Here is a 25,315-nt window from a genome sequence, read left to right as displayed (position 1 = left end):
TGTGTATGGCACAAATTAAAGCCTAGCCTGCCTTCAACAGTATTCAGAGTGTAATATGCCATTCCATGTTTGTGTACATGTAGTACTTTAATGATAGGTTTGGTTCTTAAAAGACGTTAGAAAGGTTATTTTCCTGAATTAAAACCTTATCTGCCAAGTTACAGCAGTGTTAAATATCTTCATTGGATACATATGCCTTGTCCAGTGATCTCAACACGTCATTTTAAAACAATCAACTTATGTATGAGAAGACTGGGGAAAGAAATTGATTCTTTGTGCCACATTTATTTGCCAGTAAACTGGTCAGGCTGTGTCTGTATCTCCATGGAATCAAACAGTGGCACCCGGGCAAAATAGAGCAAGTCTTTTTATTTTAGAAGGTTTTTTTTTAAAGTTCTGAGGAACAGTCACCAGACCTGAAAGATTAAATCTGATTTCCCTTCATACACACTGCTGAACTTTCCCTGCAATTTCTGTTTTTGTTTACTCAAGAGCCACTGGTGAGGAGACAAGCACTCAGACATTCACCCTTTAAATGAGGAAGCTGGCTACACTACAGGCACTAACAATTCACTGAAATTATTGAAATGAAACTTGAGTCTCAAATTTGGGTGACCCCAAAGCAAGAATTCCTAAACTGTGGCTTGCAACCTCTTGCCGGGTTGCCAAACGAACAAACTGGGGTCGTGAGCTCGAAGATGACTATGGCACAATGGAGCAACCACAGAATAAGCAAGGTATTAGTTTAATGCTGTGGGAATAGCCCAATCTAAAACAACTGGTGACACCAACAGAGCCTGCAAAGCAGTAGGTGACTGATTTGTTTGTTGCAAGTGTATCTCTGGTGTATCTCTACTCTGTTTGGACCCCCTTCACCTCACTAATATCTTCCACTTCCATAATTTTCAATCTTTGGATGCACTGACTGAACTGGCACCAAAAGGCTCACTGCAGAAGAAAGAACTCCAGTAAGCTCTGGCCTAAGCCTTCCCAATGGAGTACATGCTATTTATGCATTGCTGGTTTTGCACCTGAAAAGGTCATAATCAATTTCTCCACCATATATCTACTTTCCATTCCTATTTTGTAAATTTGGGGAAATGTAATCTGTCTTAACTCCCATGAAAGGAAGCCATGCCCACTTTCTTTCAAGCATGCTCGAAAATTAATGTCAGGTAAACTCTACTGTATACATAAAAAGTTGAAGAAAAAATATTTTCTTAAATCTCTCTTTATATATACATTTTGTGCAATTGCTGTGTAAGCCATCAGCAATTTTTGAGGGGTCTTATGATGCAGTGGCAGAGTCCCTACCTTGAGGCCAGAAAGCCTTGTTTCAAGTACTACCCGCTCCACAGTGTGCCATGAATAAGTTAATTACAGAATATTTACATTTCCCAAATAAGTTAAAAAATTATCTTCAGCTGCACACAAAGAACATATTTCTTGTTCCTTTGAAACTAATCATCATATCTCACAAATTGAAGACTGTACCACACAATATATTTGACATTATGAATCTTCATCAACCTTCCAATAAAATAAAAACAACTTAGTGGTCACATATAATCTAGCAAAATCTAGTCTTAAAGCTGAGCTCTTTTTATTATTTGGATATTTTAGGTGAATTCTAACTAATTCCAGCAAACAACATTCATGAGACCAATGAGCAAAATTATGTAGTGACAGCTAGCTGAAAGAGGAAAAGAGACATCATACCTCCTCTTTTTGGGAACACCCACTAAATCACAAACCAATCCAAAAACGTGAGACAATGCCAAGAACCAAGAACGGGCGCAGAAAATTTCAGCTACTGAGGTCTGCCAAAGAGAGATTAGCCATTCTTGTGCTTTGCACTGCCTTGGGTAGCTGGTGTTTGTTGTCAAGGAAACATCGACAGGAGCCCAAGTTCACAGGTAAGTGTGGGAGGGGAATAGTTTGCAAGAAGAGAGGTGCAGAAAGTTGGTTCTCAGCAGATCTCGCTTTCCCAATATCCAGCCTCTTGATCAGACACCTATTGTCTTTGATGGAGGGGATGCTCCCCACCATGAGGTGACAAGGGACTCACAATTTGGTCAGATATGCATGCCACGTTAGACAGGTCAGTTTGCAAATGAGTTAATCCCAGGAGCATCAGCATGAAGGCAATAAATGGTCCTCAATGTTTAGTGGGGCAGGAAGATAAACTATGAGCTATCCCACTCAAAACTTAATTTTGGTGGATGTGAGAAGATAAGGGTTCAGATAAGACATCAATCTACGTCATTCAATGCAAAAGTGATAAATTGGACTGGCAGCATTCACATACTATTTTTCCTGGGTTTCTCCCTCATGAGAGAGAGTTAATTTCTTGGCATATTAAATACTGACTTGACATACATTGCCACTTTGGTCTTGCATACATTATAATTAAATACATGCACACTAAAGCCAATTGCAATACAACTATATATTGCTGGGGTCACCGTTGAAGGATAGGGGGTAGGAGATTTAGTGCTGAGAACAGCAGGAACTTCTTCATTCAGAAAATGATGAGCCTGAGGATTTCTCTGCCACAGAAAGCAGTTGAGGTCAAAACATTGAAAGATTTCAAGGAGGAGTTAGGTGTAGTTCCTTGGGTTACAGGAATCATGTGGAAAAGTCAGTTTTGCGGATCGAAATTCATTCTAAACCAAGGAGAAAATTTAGATCCTAAAGTTTACACATTTAGAACTCTCGGTGCTGTGAGCTTTATTATAACAAGTCCCCAGTACGCACAAGAATATATCCTCTAACCAACTGCTGTCCAGTAGTCTTTTTCCCAGACTGACCTCCACTTGAAGAAGAAACACAGGACACAACTATGGATTCAAACCATCATAAGCACTGGCAGAAAAGCAACTTGTGACATTACTGCGGCTCACAAACACCTTCTATTGCAAGGGACCAGAACCTCTTTCAATTTACACAGGCAATGTAAGCAAGTTGAGATTTGACTATTAATCTCATCACCCTGGGAAATCCAGGAATGCTGAACTAAACTATTTTACCTAATGTGCTATTGTTGATGATCCGAGGCAAGTGAAATATTCGTTATCATATGCATTAATAAAGAATTTACTACTTTTTCTGCTGCAGTTATGGATAGCCAACAAATTCATGCAACTGATGATTTGAAAAAAATGGAAAAATTGACAGCCATAATTATCTTGACAGTTTTATTCCTAGGCCTACCACTGATCAAAGTCACACATGAAAAAAGTCTCTCATTGAAACCTACAGCATATGAAGGGACCATTCAGTCCATCATGTTTGTGCTGGCTTTTTGAAAGAGGTATCCAATAAATCTCCCTGCTTTATAATGCTGCAATTTGTAGTCATTCAAGTTTTTATCAATTTCTTTTCTGTAAGGTGTGATTAAATTTGTTTCCACCAAACTTTGAAGAGTTCATTCCAGATTGTAACAAATCATTCTCTTAGACAAAAATACTTGCAACACCCATTTTATCACACTTCATCTGTCTCCTTCAGTTACTAAACCTTCTACCAGAAGCAGTTTCCTTTCCTATTATTCATTAATTTTCTCTGCTCTCAAAACAATCTTCTCTAGCTCCTCTACATAACTGAATTCTCTCACCATACTACTAAACTGATAAATTACTTCTGGAATTCCCCTAGCCCTTATATATTTCCTAAAATATAGGCACAGGTTTGGACATAATATTCCAGTTGAGGCACAATTAGTGATTTATATAAATTTTGCATTTTTTTTAACTATTGTTTAAGTTGCCTCTATTTATAAAGCCATAGATCCCTTGTGCATTTTGTTATGCAGACTTAATTTGTAATTTATTATTACAAATTTGTGTAATTACAAATAGTGTAATTTGCTGGTTACATTAATTTATGTACAGATACTATCAAGTGGACATATTGTTATAAAACAGTAATAGTGAAGCTGATTTGGTTTGGCTTGCTATCATTGGTTTCCCAACACAGTGATCTTAAAACATTCAGCGACACTCAAAACTACTCAGTTGTTCCTAACAAGACTTTCCAAATAACAGATGTTAATCACCAAATTTATAACTTGAACAAAAATTAACTTATTAAATATGTAACTTTACCAGAACAGAGAAACTACAGGTAATGAAAATAGCAACTTAAAAACCTTTGAATGAGGAGGCTAGTGGGATAGCAAGTGAGGACCAAGTGGACTCTATCATTGTTGGAGGATGGAACAAAAGAGGTGAGGGCTAAAATCCGGGAGATTAGTCAAACACAACTATGGGCTCTGTTGACTACAGTAACAGGGAATCCTTGGTTGAGTAAAAGTATGGATATTTCACAGGATGCCCTGAGGAAGGTGACATTGTCAGACAGATAGGTGGAGACCAAAAAATTGGGAGAATGAGATGGAGTCCTTACACGTAACAGAGTGCGAGGATGTACAGAGTCAAAAGGTGTGGTGCTGGAAAAGTACAGCAGATCAGGCAGCATCTGAGGAGCAGGAGTGTCAACATTTCAGGCATAAATTCTTCATCAGGAATTCGTCATAGTCAATTAACTGTGGGAGTTAGTTCGTTTGTAATGTACATCAGTGGCCAGCCTATCACCGGAAATGGAAACAGAAGAGAAGGGAGGTGTCAAAGATGGCCAAAGGTGAAGGTGAGGGCAGACTGAAAATTTGAAGGAAAATTGATAATTTCTTTCAGTTCAGTATGAGAAATGGAAGCAGCACCAATTATCTCATCAAAGGAGAAACAATTGGGGGAAGGGACCTAAGTAGGACTATAAGGAAATTTCCACATGTCTCACCAAGACACAGGCATAACTGGAGCCTATGCAAATACCCACGGCTATACCTTTGGCCTGAAGAAAGTGAAAGGAGTTAAAGGAGAAATTGTTCAAAGTAAGGATGAACTAGGCCAGGTAAAGGAGTGTGTGTGATGGTGAATGGGGAGAGTACAGGCCTTCTTTTCAGGAAGAAGCAGAGAGGCCTCATACCATTCTGAATGGGGATGGAAAAGGGGATTGCATGTCCATTGTAAACATGAGGCGAACTGGAAAATCTGAAACTGAAAATACAGTGTCAGATGAATCATGGATACAAGTGGGAATTGCCTGAAAGACAAAAGATAGAGTAAAATTAGGAAGAAATAAGTTCTGTGGGACAAGAACTGGCAGAAACAATGACTACTCCATGCTCTGAGATCCAAACTCTTACATGAGACTTTGTCCAGTGAGAAACCTCCATACCATCAGCTGCTTTGAAAGTGGTTCTTCAGCTGCAAACAAGCCTTTGGCTAATTCATGAATAATTATTTTTTGGCTTTACTTGATTGCTGGCCAACTTTTAAGGTCTGATACTCTGGAGTGTTTTATTGCTTTTATTTTCATCCTTGAAGGATTGTGTTTTATTTTCGAAGCAGTGAATGGTAGGGTTGACTTGTATATATTAAATCCTTGTTAATATTTTCTGCAGGTTTGACAGAGTTTCAGCAACAAAATCAATTGATTAAATGTTTACTTGAGGAGTTGTGCTTATTTATTTCTTATACTGAACAACAGAGGCAAGTATATTGAATTAGCAATATCACCACCCTTTTCAATTCAAACCCAGCTGTTATAAATTCAGCAGTGGGATAGAGAGAGAAGTCAATTTCGCACCAACTAACTTGGTCATAACAATTTTAACAGCCACAAAGCAATAACAATTATATAGTAACATCAGTTTCAACATAGTCGGTTGTAATTATTGAAATGTTCTGTTTGTGTCACACAGGATAGCTATGTTTCGTACTTCAGTAACTCAATAAAATCTTGAATTACCATATTATTGGTTTGTTTTTGGGGATTGCACAAGTTTTAAGGGTCATATACTCATTATAGTTCAAATGCTTGATGTTAAGCAAAAGGTGAAAAAAAATTCAGTCATTAAAATAGTGTTGAGTTCTGCAATTTCTGGTAATGAAATGGGTTCAGAGTCAGCTCTTGACACCAGATCGATTAGATTCATCAAGGTTAGAGCTAGAGCAACGATTGATATTAAGGCCCAAAAATTACACTCTCAAGTATCATGTTTCCTCATCAAGAGTGCATAAACTATCCCCTTTGATCCACATATCCAAACAATAAAGCTTTCCACAACTAGCAATTCTGCCAAAATAATTCTATTTGAGCTATATTTGGTCTTATCCTTCAACCTTTATTAGATTAGATTAGATTACATTAGATTAGATTACATTACATTACAGAGTGGAAACAGGCCCTTCGGCCCAACAAGTCCACACCGACCCGCTGAAGCGCAACCCACCCATACCCCTACATTTACCCATTACCTAACACTCACAAAAATTCTTAACCAACGCAAATGTTTAATAGCTACAGAGAACTATCTCCATGTGACAACAATTTCACATAATTAATCAAATATTTGAATGTTATAAGCAGAGAGGGGGCTATACCAATGCTATCCTGATGGCTGGAAAGTTCTCAGAGATACTCCAACTCTGTTACCATAATTTCATTACACAGTGCTTCCAGTAATTTTATGGAAACCGAAGACCAGATGCAAATAAATTCTGGCATCTGTTTCCCAGGTGGCAGACAATGGTCACAGAAATCTGCTGCTTCAGCTCCCTCAAAGTTGAGAGTCTTACTTTTGTGATTGTCTACTGAATAGAGTAACAGCAAGCAAAGTAGTTAACCTCAAAAACCAGAAATACTGCTGCTTCTGTTCCATCCTCTGCCACTTCCATATGAATAATACTAAATACCAATGAATACACAGTGTTATAACTGAACAGAAATAAGGGAAAATTAGCAATCTGATGGAGTAAAACAAAAACAGTATGTTACATCGTGAAAGATGGTAAAGTAAACAGTGTTAGGAAATGAGGTGAATATGACTAATAAACAAACAAGCAGCATTTAAGAATTCAGGCAGTCTACACATTGCTTTAACAAAACACTTCAAGAAGATTTTGATGAGAAATCACGAGGACCCCAAGTCCAAAATTACAATATGTAATTCAGCCCCATAAAGGTTTTATACTCAGATACTGAAGCAAGATTCTTCCCCAATAACATACTGATTGAGATCGTGAGGTGTGGGATGAGGGATGACTGACAGCAGTTTGCTACTTAAAGTAAGGAGGAGCAATTCTGTTCCTCTTAACTCCTATTCAGCTAATTATCTTTAAGAAACCTGCCTTTTTAGTATTGGCTAGGACTGATCCCATCAAGAACTGCCTTTTAGGTAACATGTTGAGTTGGCTTTGAGGAGCCCAGCCAGCAGCAAGCCAAAACTGCAAAAAAGAGCACAAACATGCACTGGACTATTGTTTGTAGATTCAAGTTGTTACAAGACAGACTGTCAAACCCAAATCAACCGCTCTACCTCTGCATTCACATAACAGCAAAATGAAATCCTTCAAAGACCCTCAAAATTCACCCCAATGGTTCAATATAAGACTTTTTTTGAATAATTTGGAGATGCCAGTGTGGACTGGGGTGTACAAAGTTAAAAATCACACAGCATCAGGTTATAGTCCAACAGGTTTAATTGGAAACACACTAGCTTTCGGAGCACTGGTTGTGGAGTATAAGATCGTAAGACACAGAATTTATAGCAAAAGCTTGCAGTGTGATGTAACTGAAATTATATATTGAAAAAGACCTGATTTGTTTGTTAAGTCTCTCATCTTTTAGAATGAACATGTTGGTTTCACTTCTTTCAAATTAAAATCACAGAACTTTTTTAAAGATACATTCTCAAGTGAACGTTAACAATTGGCCCAGACAATGCATTGAAGGTGTGAGGTGATCTGTGTGAGACTGTCTGTGCCACATTGTTCAGATTGATTCTCACCTAAGAAATGGATTTACAGAATCTTACATGAATTCATGCAGCTTTTGAGCAAAAATGTAATTCTGCCAGTACAAATTCATCCCACAAACTCATGTATGTATGTGCACATGGGTGTGTGTGTGTGGGGGGGGGGGGGGGGGGTGTGGGGGGTGGTTATGAGTGCCTGAGAGAGGGTGCATGTGTGAGAGTGAGTGTAGGAGTGTGTATGTGTGTGAGCGTATGAGAGAGAGCTTGTGTATGAGAGAGGTGTCTGTGTGAGTATATGGTCCTGTAGGAGTACATGTGTAGGAGTATCTGTTTGTGTGCACGCGTCTGTGTATGTGTGTATCGTGCAATGGGGTCACCTGTAGTGTGACATGAACCCACAGTCCTGGTTGAGGCCATCTTCTTGGGTACCAAACTTTGCTCAGCCACTCTGCGTTGTTGCCTGTCCAGAAGTCCGCTTGGAGGATGGTCACCCGAAGGTCCAAGGTCAAATGTCCCGGACCACTGAAGTATCCTCCAACTGGGAGGGAACATTCTTGTCTGTTGAGTGTTGTGCGGTGTCCATTCATCCATTGCCGTAGCCTCTGCTTGGTCTTGCCAATGTACCATGCCTCAGGGCATCCTTACCTGCAGTGTATGAGATAGACAATGTTGGCTGAGTCACATGTGCACCTGCCACGTACACGGTGGGAGGTGTCCCCACGCGTAATGGAGTATCCATGTCGACACTCTGACACGTCTTGCAGCATCTACTGTGACAAGGTTGGATGGCGTTGTCCTGAAAGCCAGGCAGTTTGCTACAATGATTTGTTTGAGGTTTAGTGATCATTTAAAGGCAAGAGGTGGAGGTGTGGGGAAGGTCTTGGCGAAGTGCTCATCCTCATTGACAATGTGTTGCAGACTGCGAAGAACATGGCGTAGTTTTTCAGCTCCTGGGAAGTACTGGACAACAAAGGGTACACTGTCGATTGCAGCTCGTGTCTGTCTCCTGAGGAGGTCATTACAGTGTCTTGCTGTGTAGATAGACGCACACACACAGACAGACAGATACACTCCAACAGATCCTCTCTCTCATACAGAAGCTCTTTCTCATACGCTCACACACAAACATGCACGCATGCACGCACGCACACACACACACAAAATCTCCCCCACCTACAACCAGGTGCGCACACACACAAGTTTGTGGGGTGAACTTGTACTTGCAAAATTACATTTTATTTTGCTCAAAAACTGCATGAATCCATGTAAGAGTCTGTAAACCTGTTTTTTAGATTAGAACTAGTCTGAACATTGTGGCATAGACAGTCTCACACACGGCACCTCACACCTCCAATGCATTATCTGGGCTAACATGAGACCAATTGTTAAAGTGCACTTGAGAATGTAACTTTTAAAAAGTTCTGTGATTTACATATAAAAGAACTGATTATTCTAAAAAAATGAGAGACTTAACAAACAATCCAGGTTTTTTCAATATATAATTTCAGTTAGATCACACTGTAAACGTTTGCTGTAAGTTCTGTGTCTTACGCTCTTATACTTCACAAACACCTGAAGGAGCAGCGCTCCGAAAACTAGTGCTGCCAAATAAACCTGTTGGACTATAACCTGGTGTTGGGTCGTTTTTAACTTTAAACACCCCAATTCAACACTGGCATCTCCAAATCAAGACAAGAAAGTAAGTTGTCAAGAGGAGGGAGAGTCTGCAAAGTGATAGAAGCAAGTGAAGAGACTGAGCAATAATTTGAAGTTTTGGTGCAAGACGGAAAAATGTGTATCTGTCAATTTAACAAGAAAATTAGTGGAGCAAAATACTAATTAGGTTGCGGGGTGGTAAAGATCAATAAACACAGAGCTATATAGGGTGTTCTGGTACATGAATCACAAGTAGTTGTAGTAAAAGCACACAATCTGTAAGCAGTCAATATTTTCAATAATCCATGTGACATTTTATAAATTCCTACTTTGAAAATAGAACCAGTCTAACCCAAGACTGGAATACATACAGACTCCGACCTCAAACCTTTTAATGCATTGTCTGAGCTGAGATGTCATTTTTTTAAATATAAAATCTTAAGTTATCTCGGGAATGTGACTTGAAAGACCTCCTGGGGTTTACATATTGATGAATTGAAACTTGCAGCCCATTCTAAAAGATGAAAGACTTAACAGCAATGTAGGCTTCTTCAATATATTGCATCAGTGTATAACATGATGATCTTTTGCAATAAAATCCCTGTCCTATGATGCTGCTCCACTTGCTACCTGATGAAGGAGCGGCGCTCCGAAAGCTTGTACTTCCAAATAAACCTGTTGGACTATAACCTAGTGTTGTGCGATTTTTAACTTTGTCTGAAGAAAGGTTGAGCAGATTGCACCTATACCCATTAGAGTTTAGTAGAATGTGAGGTGATCCTGATGAAACATACAAGATCCTGAGAAGGATTCATTATATGGATACTGGAAAGATGTTTCGAATGAGTTGCAGTTACTATTGAAAAATAGGAAATGCATCAGCCAATTTCCACACAATACATTCTTGGAAAAATCAATGTGAAAGTAACCAGATAATATTTTAAATGTGTTCGTGCAAAGATAAATATTGACAATGAGAATGGCGTTATTCCTCCAATCTTCTACAAGGTAATGTTTTGGGATTTTAAAAAGGCCTTAGTTGAACATTGCATCTGAAAGATAGCACCTTTGATAGTGATGTACTCCATCAGCACTGCACGGAGATGATAGCCGAGATTTTTGTGCTCAGTTTTCTGACTTAGTCTTCAATCCACAAATTCTCACTTAGAAATGAGACTTTACTGAACGAGCATAGCTAGAAAAATTATTGCCTGCTGGACCCATTATATTATCCAAAGACAAAATGCTTAATGACTGCACCTGAACTCCAATTTCAGACAAAAAATTACACTATAAAGATGCAGGAGCAGAAATAGACCATTTGGCCCATCAAGAGTGTTTCACCAATTGATGAGGTCATGACTGATTTGATCATCCTCAATTATAAGTATTTTGGTGACCAGTGCAGTAAGACAATTCAGCCAGCTTTCTGGCTGCTCAAAACACATCACAGCATAAAAACACAAATTCAAAGTTCCAATGGATTAGAATAGTCACAAATCAGAAGCACCACAGATGTCATTTCAAGTTTCACAACATCCTTCTGATAGGAAGGAGACCAGAATTGCACGCAACATTCCTAGCCCATGTCCTGTACAGCCGCGGCATGACCTCTCAACTCCTATACTCCATATTCTGACCAATAAAGGAAAGCATATCAAATGCCACCTTCACTATCCAATCCGGCCAATTTTGACGGTATTAGGCAAGAACTTTCGAAAGCTGACTGGGGGCAGATGTTCACAGGGAAAGGAATGGCTAGAAAATGGGAAGCCTTCAGAAATGAGATAAGAGAATCCAGAGGAAGTATATTCCTGTTGGGGTAAAAGGAAAGGCCTGTAGGTATAGGGAATGCTGGATGACTAAAGAAATTGAGGGTTTGGTTAAGAAAAAGAAGGAAGCATATGTCAGGTATAGACAGGATAGATCGAATGAATCCTTAGAATATAAAGGCAGTAGGAGTATAGTTAAAAGGGAAATCAGGAAGGCAAAAAGGGGGCATGAAATAGCTTTGGCAAATAGAATTAAGGAGAATCCAAAGGGTTTTTACAAATACATTAAGGACAAAAGGGTAACTAGGGAGAGAATAGGGCCCCTAAAAGATCAGCAAGGCGGCCTTTGTGTGGAGCCGCAGAAAATGGAAGAGATACTAAATGAGTATTTTGCATCAGTATTTACTGTGGAAACAGATATCGAAGACATAGAACGTAGGCAAATAGATGGTGACACCTTGGACAATGACCATATTACAGAGGAGGAATTGCTGGATGTCTTGAAATGTATAAAAGGTGGATAAATCCACAGGACCTGATCAGGTGTACCCTAGAACTCTGTGGGAAGCTAGAGAAGTGATTGCTGGGCCTCTTGCTGAGACATTTGTATCATCAATAGTCACAGGTGAGGTGCCGGAAGACTGGAGGTTGGCTAATGTGGTGCTACTGTTTAAGAAGGGTGGTAAGGACAAGCTAGGGACCTATAGACGAGTTAGTCTGACGTTGGTAATGGGCAAGTTGTTGGAGGGAATCCTGAGGGACAGGATATACATGTATTTGGAATGGCAAGGACTGATTAGGGACAGTCAACATGACTTTGTGCGTGGGAAATCATGTCTCACAAACTTGATTGAGTTTTTTGAAGAAGTAACAAAGAGGATTGATAAGGGCAGAGCGGTAGATGTAATCCATATGGACTTTAGTAAGGCATTCGACAAGGTTCCCAATGGAAAATTGGTTAGCAATGTTAGATGTCATGGAATACAGAGAGAACAAGCCATTTGGATACAGAACTGGCTCAAAGGGAGCAGACAGAGGGTGGTGGTGGACGGGTTGTTTTTCAGACTGGAGGACTGTGACCAGTGGAGTGGCACAAGGATCAGTGCTGGGTCCTCTACTGTTTGTCATTTATATAAATGATTTGGATGTGAGCATAAGTTTGGAGATGACACCAAAATTGGAGGCGTAGTGGACAGCGAAGAAGGTTACCTCAGATTACAACAGGACCTTGATCAGATGGACCAATGGGCTGAGAAGTGGCAGATGGAGTTTAATTCGGATAAATGCGAGGTGCTACATTTTGGGAAGGCAAATCTTAGCAGGGCTTGTACACTTGATGGTGGAGCCCTGGGGAGTGTTGCTGGGCGGGGGGGGGGGGACCTTTGGAGTGCGGGTTCATAGCACCTTGAAAGTGGAGTTGCAGGTAGATAGGATAGTGAAGGCGGCATTTGGTATGCTTTCCTTTATTGGTCAGAGTATTAAGTACAGGTGTTGGGAGGTCATGTTGCAGCTGTACAGATCATTGGTTAGGCCACTGTTGGAATATTGCATGCAATTCTGGTCTCCTTCCTTTCGGAAAAATGTTGGGAAACTTGAAAGGGTTCAGAAAAGATTTACAAGGATGTTGTTGGGGTTAGAGGATTTGAGCTGTAAGGAGAGGCTGAACAGGCAGAGGCTGTTTTCCCTGGAGGGTCGGAGGCTGAGGGGTGACCTTATAGAGTTTACAAAATTATACGGGGCGTAGATGGGATAAATAGACAAAGTGTTTTCCCTGGGGTGGGGGAATCCAGAACTAGAGGGCATAGGTTTAGGGTGAGAGGGGAAATATATAAAAGAGACCCAAGAGGAAACCTTTTCTCGCATAGGGTCGTACGTGTATGGAATGAGCTGCCAGAGGAAGTGATGGAGGCTGGTACAATTGCAACATTTAAGAGGCATTTGGATGGGTATATGAATAGGAATGGTTTGGAGGGATATGGGCCGGGTGCTGGCAGGTGGGACTAGATTGGGTTGGGATATCTGGTCGGCATGGACGGGTTGGACCGAAGGGTCTGTTTCCATGCTGTACATCTCTATGACTTTTTGACTATGTGTGACTGTGAGCTATCTATCCAACATTAACTGGCATAGTCAGAGTTGAAAAGGTTTAGAGGGAGCAGACTTCTTAAAATGCATCTAGTACAGCTTTTAAGCCAGTACATAGAAGGACCTACAAAACAATGGCAATCCCTGCATTAGGATTAGGAAATTTTAGGAAATGAAGCCAGGTAAATGGTTGAAATATCAGTAGGAAAGCGTTTGAAGGCAGCTACCACAACTCCATTAGATTCAAGACTGTCATAGAAAGGACAAGAGGGGCCTGAAATCAAGGTTCTTAGCTGGGAGAAGGCAAATTTTAATAAGATCAGATTTCACAAGAGTGTATTAAGAGCAGATGCTTTCACGTAAGTCGGTCTCAGAACTGTGGGATATATTCAAGAAGGAAACATGGAAAAAAACTGGGTTACATGTCCCAACAAAGACAAAGGGTGGGGCCATCAAACCCTGTGAACCCTGGATATCGTGGGTCATATAGCATTGAATGCAGAGAAAAAGGGAGGCTTATGGCAGATTCTGAGGGCTCAAAACAGCAGAAGCCCTAGAAGAGTATACACTGTGCAGGATGGAACTTAGAAGGAAGATAAGGAGAGCTAAAAGAGGACATGAAGGATAATGGCAGGTAAAATAAAAACAAACTCATTATCCTTAATGTATATGCAAAACAACTAATGAGGGAAAGAGTAGGGCCCATTAAGAACCTTAGCAATAATTAGTGACAGAGCTAAAGGATCAAGGTAGGGCTCTAAATGAATACTTTGAGTTGGGGTTCACTAATGAGTAAGAAAGATGATATGCTTATACAAAATAGAGGGGAAGTCTGTGATGCAATGAAATATATTAGCATAGACAGAGAGGAGATTCTGAGTGGACGGTTGAATTGTATCCCAGGTTGTTGAGTGAGGCAAGGGAAAAAATTGCAGAGGAAATTTGCAAAATATTTCAATTCCTTTCTGGCCACAGCATTGGTGCCAGAGGACTGGAGGACAGCCAATGTGGCACCTTTATTCAAGAAGGGAGCAAGGGATAAACTAGGAAACTATTGGCCAGTCAGTCTAATCTCAGTGATGATGAAACTATTGGAAACAATTATGAGGGTCAGAATTAATCAGCAATTGGAGAGGATGTGATTAGTCAAGAATAGTCAGCATGGCTTTGTTAAGGGGCGTCATATCTGACCAACTTGATTACATTTTTTGAAAAGATGACCAGGTGTGTAGATGAAGTCAACGCTTTTGATGTAGCCAACTTGGACTTTATCAAAAACCTTGCTGAAGTCCCGCATGGGAGACTGATAGCAGAGGGAAGAGCACAAGGGATTCAAGAAAATTTGACATATTAGATCCACATCTAAGTGACAGGAAGTGAGGAAATGGTTAAGGAATGTTTGTCCAAATGGAAATTCGATTGGGTTCCACATTTGTTAATGTAGGGACCCTTGCTGCTTACATTTAGTCAACAATTTAGACTTAATGTACGAGGGTTGATCAGTAAATTTGCAGATTATACAAAAATTTGTGGTAAATGGCGAGGATGATACCCTTTGACTGCAAAGCATATAGATGGGTTGGTCAGATGGGTTAATCCGTGACCAATGGAATTCAATCCAAATAAATGTTAAGTGATACACGTGGCAGGGCAAAAAAAGGCAAGGGAACGCTTGATGAATGGTAGCAACCTGAGAAGCATTGATGATAAAAGGAATCTTTGTGTGCATTTACAGCTGTCCTTTAAGATTTCAGGAAAGGTAGATAAAGTGGTTAAGGCAGCATATGGTATATTTACTTTTATTAGCCAAGGTATAGAGTTTAAGAAGAATATGCTCAAACCGTATAAAATATTGGTTGGGTGATAGTGAGAAAGTATTGTGTGCAGTCTGGAATCAACATTATAGGTGGGATGTGACAACACTAGAGAGGGTGCAGAAGTGATTTATCAGGATGTTGCCTGGTTGAACAGTTTCAGCTTGCAAGAGAGATTGAACACACAGTTTGTTTTTCATTGAGCAAAGAATATTGAGGGGGACATGACTGAGATGTACAAATTAGGAGATGCACAGATAGGGCAGACAGGGAGGAGCTTTCATTTTGATGGAGGGATCATTTATCAGGGTCATGGATTTAAGGTAAGGAGCACAAGATTTAGAGCTGGTGTGAGAAAAAAACCTATTCACCCAGAAGGTATGGAAATCTGGAATTCACAGCCTTTAAGAAGAAGAGGCAGAAAACTTCACGTTTATGATGTATTTAGACATGCACTTGTGATACGAATACATTCAAGGCTATGGAGAATGGGATTAGAATAGTTAGGTGGTTGACAGGCACAGAAGTGGTGGATAGAAGGGCCATTTTCTGTGCTGTGGTCTCTATGACGCTATGATAGTGACTCATGCTTAACGATTTCACACAAGTGAGCACAATCTTCCCACAATTTTCCAGCTGGGTGGGACTGCTTTCAACTGAATCCATTCCTACCCATTCAGAATTTGGAGTTCAGTTGGCTGGATGGTTGCTTAGTCATGCAGGGTGATGCCAACAGCACAGATTATATTGCTGCACTGGCTCAGGTTACGATGAAGATTTGACTGTCTTGACATGATCCCTTATCTGAGATGTGATGACCATCAAGTTAAATTCACCCCCATTCATCTGTCTCTAATGAGAGAACAGCCCCATTTTCCTGAGACTATGGTGATTATATCGAAAACACTAGGCTACGTGGTTCAAGAGGGCAGCTCAACACCACCTTCTCAAGGACAACTGGGGGAAGGCAAATAATGCTGGCCCACATCCCGTGAGTGAATAAAAAAAGTCATGGAAGGTGTGGTGACCATGAGAGCCACATACACCTCACCACATTAAACATCTGAGAATTGCCCTTTTCGAAGGAGTTTTAAACATGTCGTTCTTGGGGACATCTCGAACTACACAAAAAATACTTCATTTTTTGAGAGATTGGGATGGTAAATTTGAGTTCCTGGCCACGACATTAGATTTCTAGAAAATCAGAAAGTACATCACATTGCTTGGTAAACTGAAGCTGACTGAACTCAATGTGGAAAGTGCACAGTTCTCATCAAGAATATAGTTCTAAACAGAAGGACAAAGCATGACAGGTTCAGGAGAGGGTGTGTCTGGAACAATTCACGAATAGTTAAATTCTTTTAAACAAATTACAAGCATTCACTTTCTAGTTTGAGTTTGATTTTAACCACAGAACATAGAATATTACAGCACAGTACAGGCCTTTCCGCCCTCAATGTTGCACCAATCTGTGGAACTAATGTGAAGCTCATCTATCCTACACTATTCCATCTTCATCCACATGTTTATCCAATGACCACACCACACTCTCAACTCTATATCTATCATCTCTCAATTTAAAGCTACGTTCATCTTGTGCTAGCCATCACCATCCGAGGAAAAGGTCTCTCACTGTCCACCCGACCTAACCCTTTGATTATTTTATATGGTTCAATTAAGTCTCCTCTCAACCTTCTCCTCTCTAACCAAAACAGCCTCAAGTCCTTTCCTCATAAGACCTTCCCTTCATACCAAGCAACATCCTAGTAAATCTCCTCTGAACCCTTTCGAAAGGTTCCGCATCCTTCCTATAATGCAGTGGACTGAACTGTACGCAATATTCCAAGTGGAGTTTTGTACAGCTGCAACATGACCTCATGGCTCTGAAACTCAATCCCTCGACCAATAAAATCTAACACACTGTATGCCTTCTTAACAATCCTATCAACCTGGGTGGTAATTTTCAGGGATCTTTGTACATGGACACAGATCTCTCTGCTCATCTACACTACCAAGAATCTTACCATTGGCCCAGCACTCTTTATTCCTGTTGCTCCTTCCAAAGTGAATCACTTCATACTTTTCTACATTAACGTCCATTTGCCAACTCTCAGCCCAGCTTTGCAGCTTATCTATGTCCTTCTGTAACCCACAACATCCTTTAGCACTATACAAAACTCTGCTGACATTAGTGTTATTTGCAAATTTACTAACCCATCCTTCTATGCCCTCATCCAAGTCATTTATAAACATGAGAAACAGCAGTGGACCAAAAACAGATCCTTGCGGTACACCAGTAGTAAATGAACACCAGGATGAACATTTCCATTCAACTACCACCCTCTGTCTTCTTTCAGCTGACTTATTTCTGATCCAAACCACTAAATCACCCTCAATCCTATGCCTCCGTAATTTGTGCAACAGCCTACCATGGAAAATCTTATCAAACACCTTACTGAAATCTATGTACACCACATCAACCACTTTACCCTCAACCACTTGTTTGTTCACTATCTCAAAGAACTCAAGAAGGTTTGTGAGGCATGACCGACATTTCAGAAAACCATGTGACTATCCTTAATCAACTTATTCCTTTCTCGAGGATTATAAATCCTATCTCTTCTAACCGTTTCCAACATTTTACCCACAACCGAAGTAAGGCTCACTAGTCTATAATTACCAGGGTTGTCTCTTCTCCCCTCTTGAACAAGGGGACAACATTTGCTATCCTCCAGTGTTCTGGCACTATTCCTGGAGACAATGACAACATAAAGATCAAAACCACAGGTTCTGCAATCTCCTCCCTGGCCTCCCAGAGAATCCTAGGATAAATCCCATACAGCCCAGGGGATTTATCTATTTTCACACTTTCCAGAATTGTTAACACCTCCTCCTTGTGAACCTCAATCCCATTTATTCCAGTAGCCTGTATCTCAGTATTCTCCTCAACAACATAGTCTTTTTCCAGTGTGAATGCTGACGAAAAATATTCATTTAGCGCTTTCCCTATCTCCTCGGAGTACACATCTCCTCAAAACACACAACATAAAACTCTGCCATTTCATAGAATTACATACTTGAACTCCTACTCTCTCTGTTCTACAACACTACCCCAGGCCTTACTTTTAATTGTGCAAGACTTGTTTGTTTTACCAAAATGCAATACCTTGCATTTATCCAAACTAAACTCCATTTGGCATTCCTCAGCCCAATTGCCCAAATGATCAAGATTCTTTTGTAATCTTAAATAATTTTCTTCACTGTCCACTATACCACCAATTTCAGTGTCATCTACAAATGGACTAACCATGCATTCTATATTCGCAAATAAGTTATTAATATAAATGACAAACAAAAGTGGGCCCAATACCAATCTCTGTGAAACACTGCTGGTAACAGGCCTCCAGTCTGAAAAACAACCCTCTACCACCACTCTCTGCTGTCTCCTACATCAAACCAACTCTGTGTAATTGGCAAGTTCTCCCTGAATCCAATGTGATCTAACTTTACTTATTAGTCTATTATGCAGAACATTGTCAAAGGCTTTACTAAAACCCAAGTAAACATTTACTCTTCTGCCCTGCTCAATCTTCTCGTTCAGTTCTTCAAAAATCTCAATCAAGTTTGAGAGACACAATTTCCTATACACAAAAACCATGCCAACTATCCCTAATCATTCCTTGCCTCTCCAAATATGTATAAATCCTGCCTTTCAGAATCACCAACAACAACTTACCCAACACCGATGTCAGACTCACAGGTCTTTAGTTTTATAGGATGCTGCCTGGGATAGCAAGGTTTAGCTATAAAAAAAAGAGGCTGGATACGCTCAGGGTGTTTTTTTTAAGAGCAGAGAAGGCCAAGGGGGTGCTGATTAAGTTGTATAAGATTAAAAGGAGAATGAATTGGGTGGATAGGAAGCAGCTGTTCCCCCCTTGGTTAAAGGGTCGATAAGGAAGAGGCATAATCTTAAGGTGAAAGGCAGGAAGTTGAGAAAGGATCGAGGAAAACTGCTTTCACCCAGAGGGTGGTGGGAATGTGATAGGTACAACCGGAGAGGAAATTAGTGCAGGAAACCTCACAACCTTTAACAAGCACGTGGATGAGCACTTGACATATCATAACATTCAAGGTTATGGATCAAGTGCTGAAAAGTGGGAAAGGACCTCTTCTTTGCAGTTTGACTCTATGCCGCTTCAGTTTTTTCAAGGAATCCACACCATCAAGACTGCCTTGAGACAAATTAAGAAGCGTGTCTAACTGCTGATGACTATCTTTGTGGAATTCAGATGGAGTGAAGATTGAGGCATGAAGTAAAACTCTTGAACTCTATCTGTGGAAGACAATTTCAAAGAACTTTCTGGCTGCAATATGGTGTTGTGTACAAAATGGGGAACTGCAGTAGCTGCAGGGAATCAAGCCCTGTTATTTTCACTATTTAAAATGTAATTTAATAGTTTATACTGAATAAAACATGCCAACTTAATTTATGTTAATTTTGGTGTGATTCTCTGATTCTTTGTAAAAGGTTGTAAAATTTAAAATACCGTCTAGGAATTCCTTCTGTTGGGGTCACTTGATCAAGAACAATACAAAATGTTCAAGATGGAATTCATCTATTTAAAACATGTATTTTTGACCCCACTGCATCTCTAATTACCAATGTCACCCACATTTAACTTTCTTAACATCATGTGATGCACAGTTTACCTCATCAACATTGTTATTACTCTGGATGAAGCTGCTCCCATTCTCTGCTCATTGGCCTCCCACATTGCACTCTTCATAAACTTGAACTTATCCAAATGTCTATGCTCCATATCTCAACATGAAGGAAATCTTGCTCACTGCCCATCACTCCTGTGCTTGGTAACATGTACTGACTCTCAATTTGACAACACATCAATTTCTCAAAATCACAGTGTTTGTTAAATCAATGTGTAGTCTTAATCTTCTTGTGCTCTGTAACATCATCTACCAATTCAGAGCCAAGAAGATCGGTGAGACAGAAAACAAAACACCGTGTTGGAGTTTATTATTTTTATAGAGCTGCACAGCTTTGAAATAGACCCGTCAGTTCAATTCACCCATGCCGACCTAAATTAATATAGTCCCATTTGCCAGCATTCGATCCACATCCCTCTAAAATTTTCCTATTCATGTAGCCATCCAGATACCTTTGAAATGTTGTAATTGTACCAGCCTGCACCACTTCCTCTGGCAGGTCATTCCACACACATTCCATCTTTTGCCTGTAAATGTTGCTCTTTGGTCCCTTTTAAGTGTTTCCTCTCTCATCTTAAACCTCTATGATTCTGAACTTCCCCCACTCCGGGGAAAAGACCTTGGCTATTCACCCTATTGATGCCCCTCGTGATTTTATAAACCTCCATTAAGTTACCCCTCAGCCTCTGACATCCAGGGAAATTATCCAAGCCTCGTCAGCCTCTCCCTGCAGCTCAACCTTCCAACCCTGGCAACATCCTTCTAAATCTTTTCCAAACTCTTTCAAGTTTCACAACATCTTTATTACAGCAGCAAGACCAAAACTGAATGTAGTATTCCAAAAGTGGCCAGCCACTGTTCTGTCCAGCCCAACAGGGCTTCCCAACTCCTAAACTCAACAGTCTGACCAATAAAAAGCATTCCAAAGGCTGCCTTCACCATCCTGTCTATCTGCAACTCCACTTTCAAGGAACTATGAACCTGCACTCCAAGGTCTCTTTGTTCAACAACAGTCCCCAAGATCACCCCATTAAATGCAAGGGTCCTGCCCTGATTTGCCTTCTCAAAATGCAGCACCTCACATTTATCTAAATTAAACTCATCTGCCATTCTCGGCCAATTGGCCCATCTGATCAAGTTCCCTTGATCTGCAGTAGCCTTCTTCGCGGTCCACTACATCACCAATGTTGGCGTTACCTGCAAACTTACCAACCAGACCTCCTATGTTCATATCCAAATCATTTATATAAAATGATGAAAAGCAGTGGATCAAGCATCAATCCTTGTGGCGCACTGCTTGTCTCAGGCCTCTAGTCTGAAAAACAACCCTCTACCATCACCCTCTGTATATTACATTCAATGTGTAGGTATCAGTGACAGACTGGGATCGACAACGTCAGAAGTCATACAACACCAGGTTATTTGAAATCACAAGTTTTTGGAAGGCTAGTCCTTTGTCAGGTGAAGTGAAGTGCACAGGCACAGAATTTATATGCAGAGAGGTGATGGTTGCCAAAATCTTGCCATTTCACCTGATAAACAACAGCACTCTGAAAGCATTTTTCTTATCCACCTGTTCAGAGGTATTAGTTCACACCTCTGCTGCAGGTGGGACTTGAACTCAGGCCTCTTGCCAGGTGAGGATAACTACTACTCCACCACAAGAGGCCCCCTAATCCAATTTTTCTAATCAAATTGTTTAGGGATACTATTATCTTCCTCTTGAGCAGGTAGGACCTGAACCCAGCCATTCTGGCTTGGACACTGATTGTGCCACAAGAGCCCTTTTTGCTCAGTCTTACATCTTCTTCTTTAAACACTGTTTCACTTTATATCTCCTCAGTCAACTATTTGTTCAATTAACTCTCATCATCTGCTTAACAACTTGACAACCTCCAGTTCTACAATCCTCTCCACATTTGCAAATCTGATCTCTTGAGCATCCCCAATTAAGTTTGCATTTTTGCCAGCCTACAGCCAGAAATAATTAATGTTTTGCAATGTTCATCTTTTGTATCTCATTTCAGCTTTGATTTTCATCTTTCAGCAAACCTGAAGTCTTACTTTCTAAACTTTGATATAAACCTAAGAGTGACTGCACTTTGATTATCTCAAAATCAATTCAATTATTTGACTTTTAGCAATGCTTTCCAGGAATGGACTTTGGCTTTGTTCATAAGGATATCAAAACCCTGCTGCTGTTTTGACTGGATACTATTTTCCACTTGGATGTTTTCATCTAAGTTTGTTTTGTGTCCTTATGTATCAATCCCAATGATCCTTCAACCACATTCCAGGATAACAAATGGCCTTACAAGGGGTAGTCAATGAAATTGAACTTGATTGATGGACAGTGTATCTTGGCAAGAAATGAATGAACAAGTTTTTGCTGAGTATGAAGATTTTGCCAAGTCTGAGAGAGAAAACATGCATGCTACATTTGTTTTGTTTTGTATCAAAAAACTCATATGGAAGACTTGAAAGACTGGAATGGAGCCAGGAATTTGGCTTTAAGGACCTTCTGTTTTCAGAATTTGCCATGGCAGCCACTGAATGGTCAACAGTACAGCACTGAAGACAACACAGGACATCAAAAAACTGATTGATCATGCAAAGTTATTCAGAAACTTGGTGCATATGTTTTGAAGGGCATTTTATCGTTTTAGATGCTTGGCAACATAGCAAATAGAAGCAGGAGTTGGCCAGTCAGACACTCAAATCTACTTCACCATTCAATATGATCATGACTGATCATCAAACTCAGAATCCCATTCCTGCTGTCTTCCTACACCCTAAGAACTATAATTTGATAAAGATGGACTTCCTCTTCTATTTTGGTCATGGACAGACCAATTTGGGGTTAATGTTTGTTTTATAATTAAAGTTGCATTTCTTCCAACAAGTGTATTATAAAAGTACTTTATTTCCTTTCAATAAAGTTATTGTTCCTTCCTTTCCTTCACTTTTTATGTTACATATTATCAATTATATCTATTTTATATCTATTAAAATATATCTATTTTATAATTATTATATTAATCATTCATGACTATTTGGAGCGTTGGGCAGAAAATGATATCTCCAAACCAGATCATTAAGAATGAGTGGTTAAGGGTTAATTGGACATGACAATGGGCAATTGAAGCAAAGTAGAAAAATATATGAAAATAGGCCTGGTGTAATTACCAGCTTGTTTCGACTAAGGGGTAACTGCATAACCTGGATTGCCTGTGGAGATCAATCTTTTATGTCATTCGCATGGAGCCACCTGGCAATGTTTTCTATTGTGGAGAAGAAAAGCTGAATGTCTAGAAAAGTACTGAAAGTACTATGATAATACTATGATACAGCACATAGCCAGGATACTATAATTTGAGAAACAGTGTCTCATTCGTTGGACTTTGTCCATTGGTCCAGATTTAAGAGACCTGGAACCAAGGATTTTCACCATCGGGGTAGGGTTTGCAAAGCTGGTGCTTGCAAGGTTGGTGCTGTGGAATCTAAGACAGAGCTCCAAGTGCTGCTGTTGCGAAAGTCCCCAGTGGGCAGCAGACAATATGAAACTGACTTGTTCAATATATATCTCATAGTTCAATGTAACCATCTAGCTTTAATGTATAAACTAACAATTATCAATTCAAATGTATTCAGTACTTAAACCCAATACATTAGCTAAATATTGAAGTTTACATGCCTTCTTACACTAATTTTGATCATACCTTCAAGAACCCATTAGATTTTTCAGCCAAACAAGAAACTATTCTATATTAGTTATTATCATTACTTTCAGTCGGAATATTGCTTTGACATATTCCTGGATATTGTGACTCATCCATGTATGGTTCTGAACCGTAGTGGGACTCTGCCATGTCTCAGCTGTCCTTGGCAGCGATGCATTTAAATTGCCTTAATACTAAGCTCCAGTATTTCCATTCCATGCCTTCATCTTAGCTTCTTTTAGACGTTCCACAAACCCTCTGAAAAAATGCTGCATGTGTCCTAATATTACTATGTGGCTGTCTTAAATTTTATTTAATAGCCTCCTGCGAAGTGTCTAAGGATCTTTTAATACGTACAAAATATAACACAAATTAAACTCTCAAAAGTAGTATGCTGTTTTTATATAAACAGGATTTCAGTGTTCCCTTACCATCTGTAAAGCACAAGTCCAACATTGGAGCAGTCTGTTTGAATTATAGCTTCCCAATAGAACTACAACAGAAAATATTTTTTGTCCCAATTTCTTGGTGACCCAATACAAAGATGAGGTTTTACGTAGAGGTAACCACATAAATGGTGTAATTTTTCCACCTCCAGAACAACATGTTTTAAATATCTGTAACAATCCAAATGAACCTTACATGTATAATTTTCATCATTATTTTGCCAAACATTTCTCTGTGACAGATTTCTTAACCATCTGAGGTTCAATTCACTTACCAGTTGCAAGTACAAACTGAAAAATGTAGTGTGGCATATAATTGTCGATTTCTTGATCCAGCAGTGAAGATCTGGCTCATCTGCTCCTTTGTGTGTTCTGCCATTTCCACTGTTTCCCAATTACTTGACTCGCACTAAAATCAGTCAACACATTGTGCTCTTGTACTTTGAAGTTTCTGATACTGCACTCTATTTCTCCCGTTAAGTCATATATAGCAAAGAGAGAAAATCATTCAACATGCTGGAAAAGATTCCTTCTCCTGTAACTAATCATGATCTAATCATAGCTGGCATAAAAAAACAACACATCAGCATTCTGCTTTGATATTCATTGCACATAAAATGACTTTGCTATATCATGTGTCAAAATCCTCACCAACCATCCTTCAAACCTGCCAGTGGTGTTCCACATTTAATTGTTGTATGTACATGGGTCTAATGACTGTAAAGGCAGCAAAAGCAGAGACTGAGGAAAAGGTACTGCAGATATCAGAAAAAAAGTTGCAAGATGCACACAACATAACAGAGTAGTGAGAAAAAGAAGTTAAGCAAATTCTTATGATTTAAGCCTGCTTCCCTATCTGTTCTGAATATCTGGACTAATTTTCTGGGGACATGGGTTCAAGTCCCACCATGGCAAGTGACGACGTGAGAATTTAATTTTTTTGAAAATCTGAAATTAAAACTTGGGCTAATGTCATACACATGTAATTATTTCCAATTGTTTTAAAAAGTCCATCTAGTTCACCAATGTCTTCCGCTGGTGAAGATTTACGAAAAGACATCACTTTGAAAATACCATTGGTAATGAGGTAGTGTGCAGGGAAAATAATTATACTTTGTTATTGAGATCAGAAATGGTTTTGGATGTAGATACTTGAACTCACTCTACAATAGGTTATACTAATAGATTTATTTCATAAAGAAATTACTTTTCATGATTTATCTGAAATCAATGTCTTTCTCGCTACAGCCTCATTATCAAACATTCTCAATATTATGCA

General features: G+C 39.7%; 1 protein-coding gene across 41 annotated transcripts in view; it reads right to left on the bottom strand.

The window, feature by feature from the left end:
• rims2a (regulating synaptic membrane exocytosis 2a) overlaps window positions 1-25,315 on the bottom strand; it is a 1,173,408-nt gene that overhangs the window by 853,673 nt on the left and 294,420 nt on the right. Inside the window, exon 1 of one of the 41 annotated variants that reach the window (XM_087986316.1) lies at window positions 24,312-24,536. The exons of the other annotated variants lie outside the window; for them this stretch is intronic. Within the exon in view, the coding sequence (XP_087842442.1) occupies window positions 24,312-24,415 (104 nt within the window). The 5' untranslated portion in view covers window positions 24,416-24,536. Of the gene's footprint in view, window positions 1-24,311; window positions 24,537-25,315 lie in introns of those variants that run through there. 41 annotated transcript variants of the gene reach the window in all.

Source organism: Chiloscyllium plagiosum, unplaced genomic scaffold (assembly GCF_037043375.1).
Source record: "Chiloscyllium plagiosum isolate Xiang-an unplaced genomic scaffold, Cpla_swu_hap1 HiC_scaffold_4, whole genome shotgun sequence".
Taxonomy (NCBI): domain Eukaryota; kingdom Metazoa; phylum Chordata; class Chondrichthyes; order Orectolobiformes; family Hemiscylliidae; genus Chiloscyllium; species Chiloscyllium plagiosum.
This window is presented reverse-complemented; position numbering and strand designations above follow the sequence as displayed.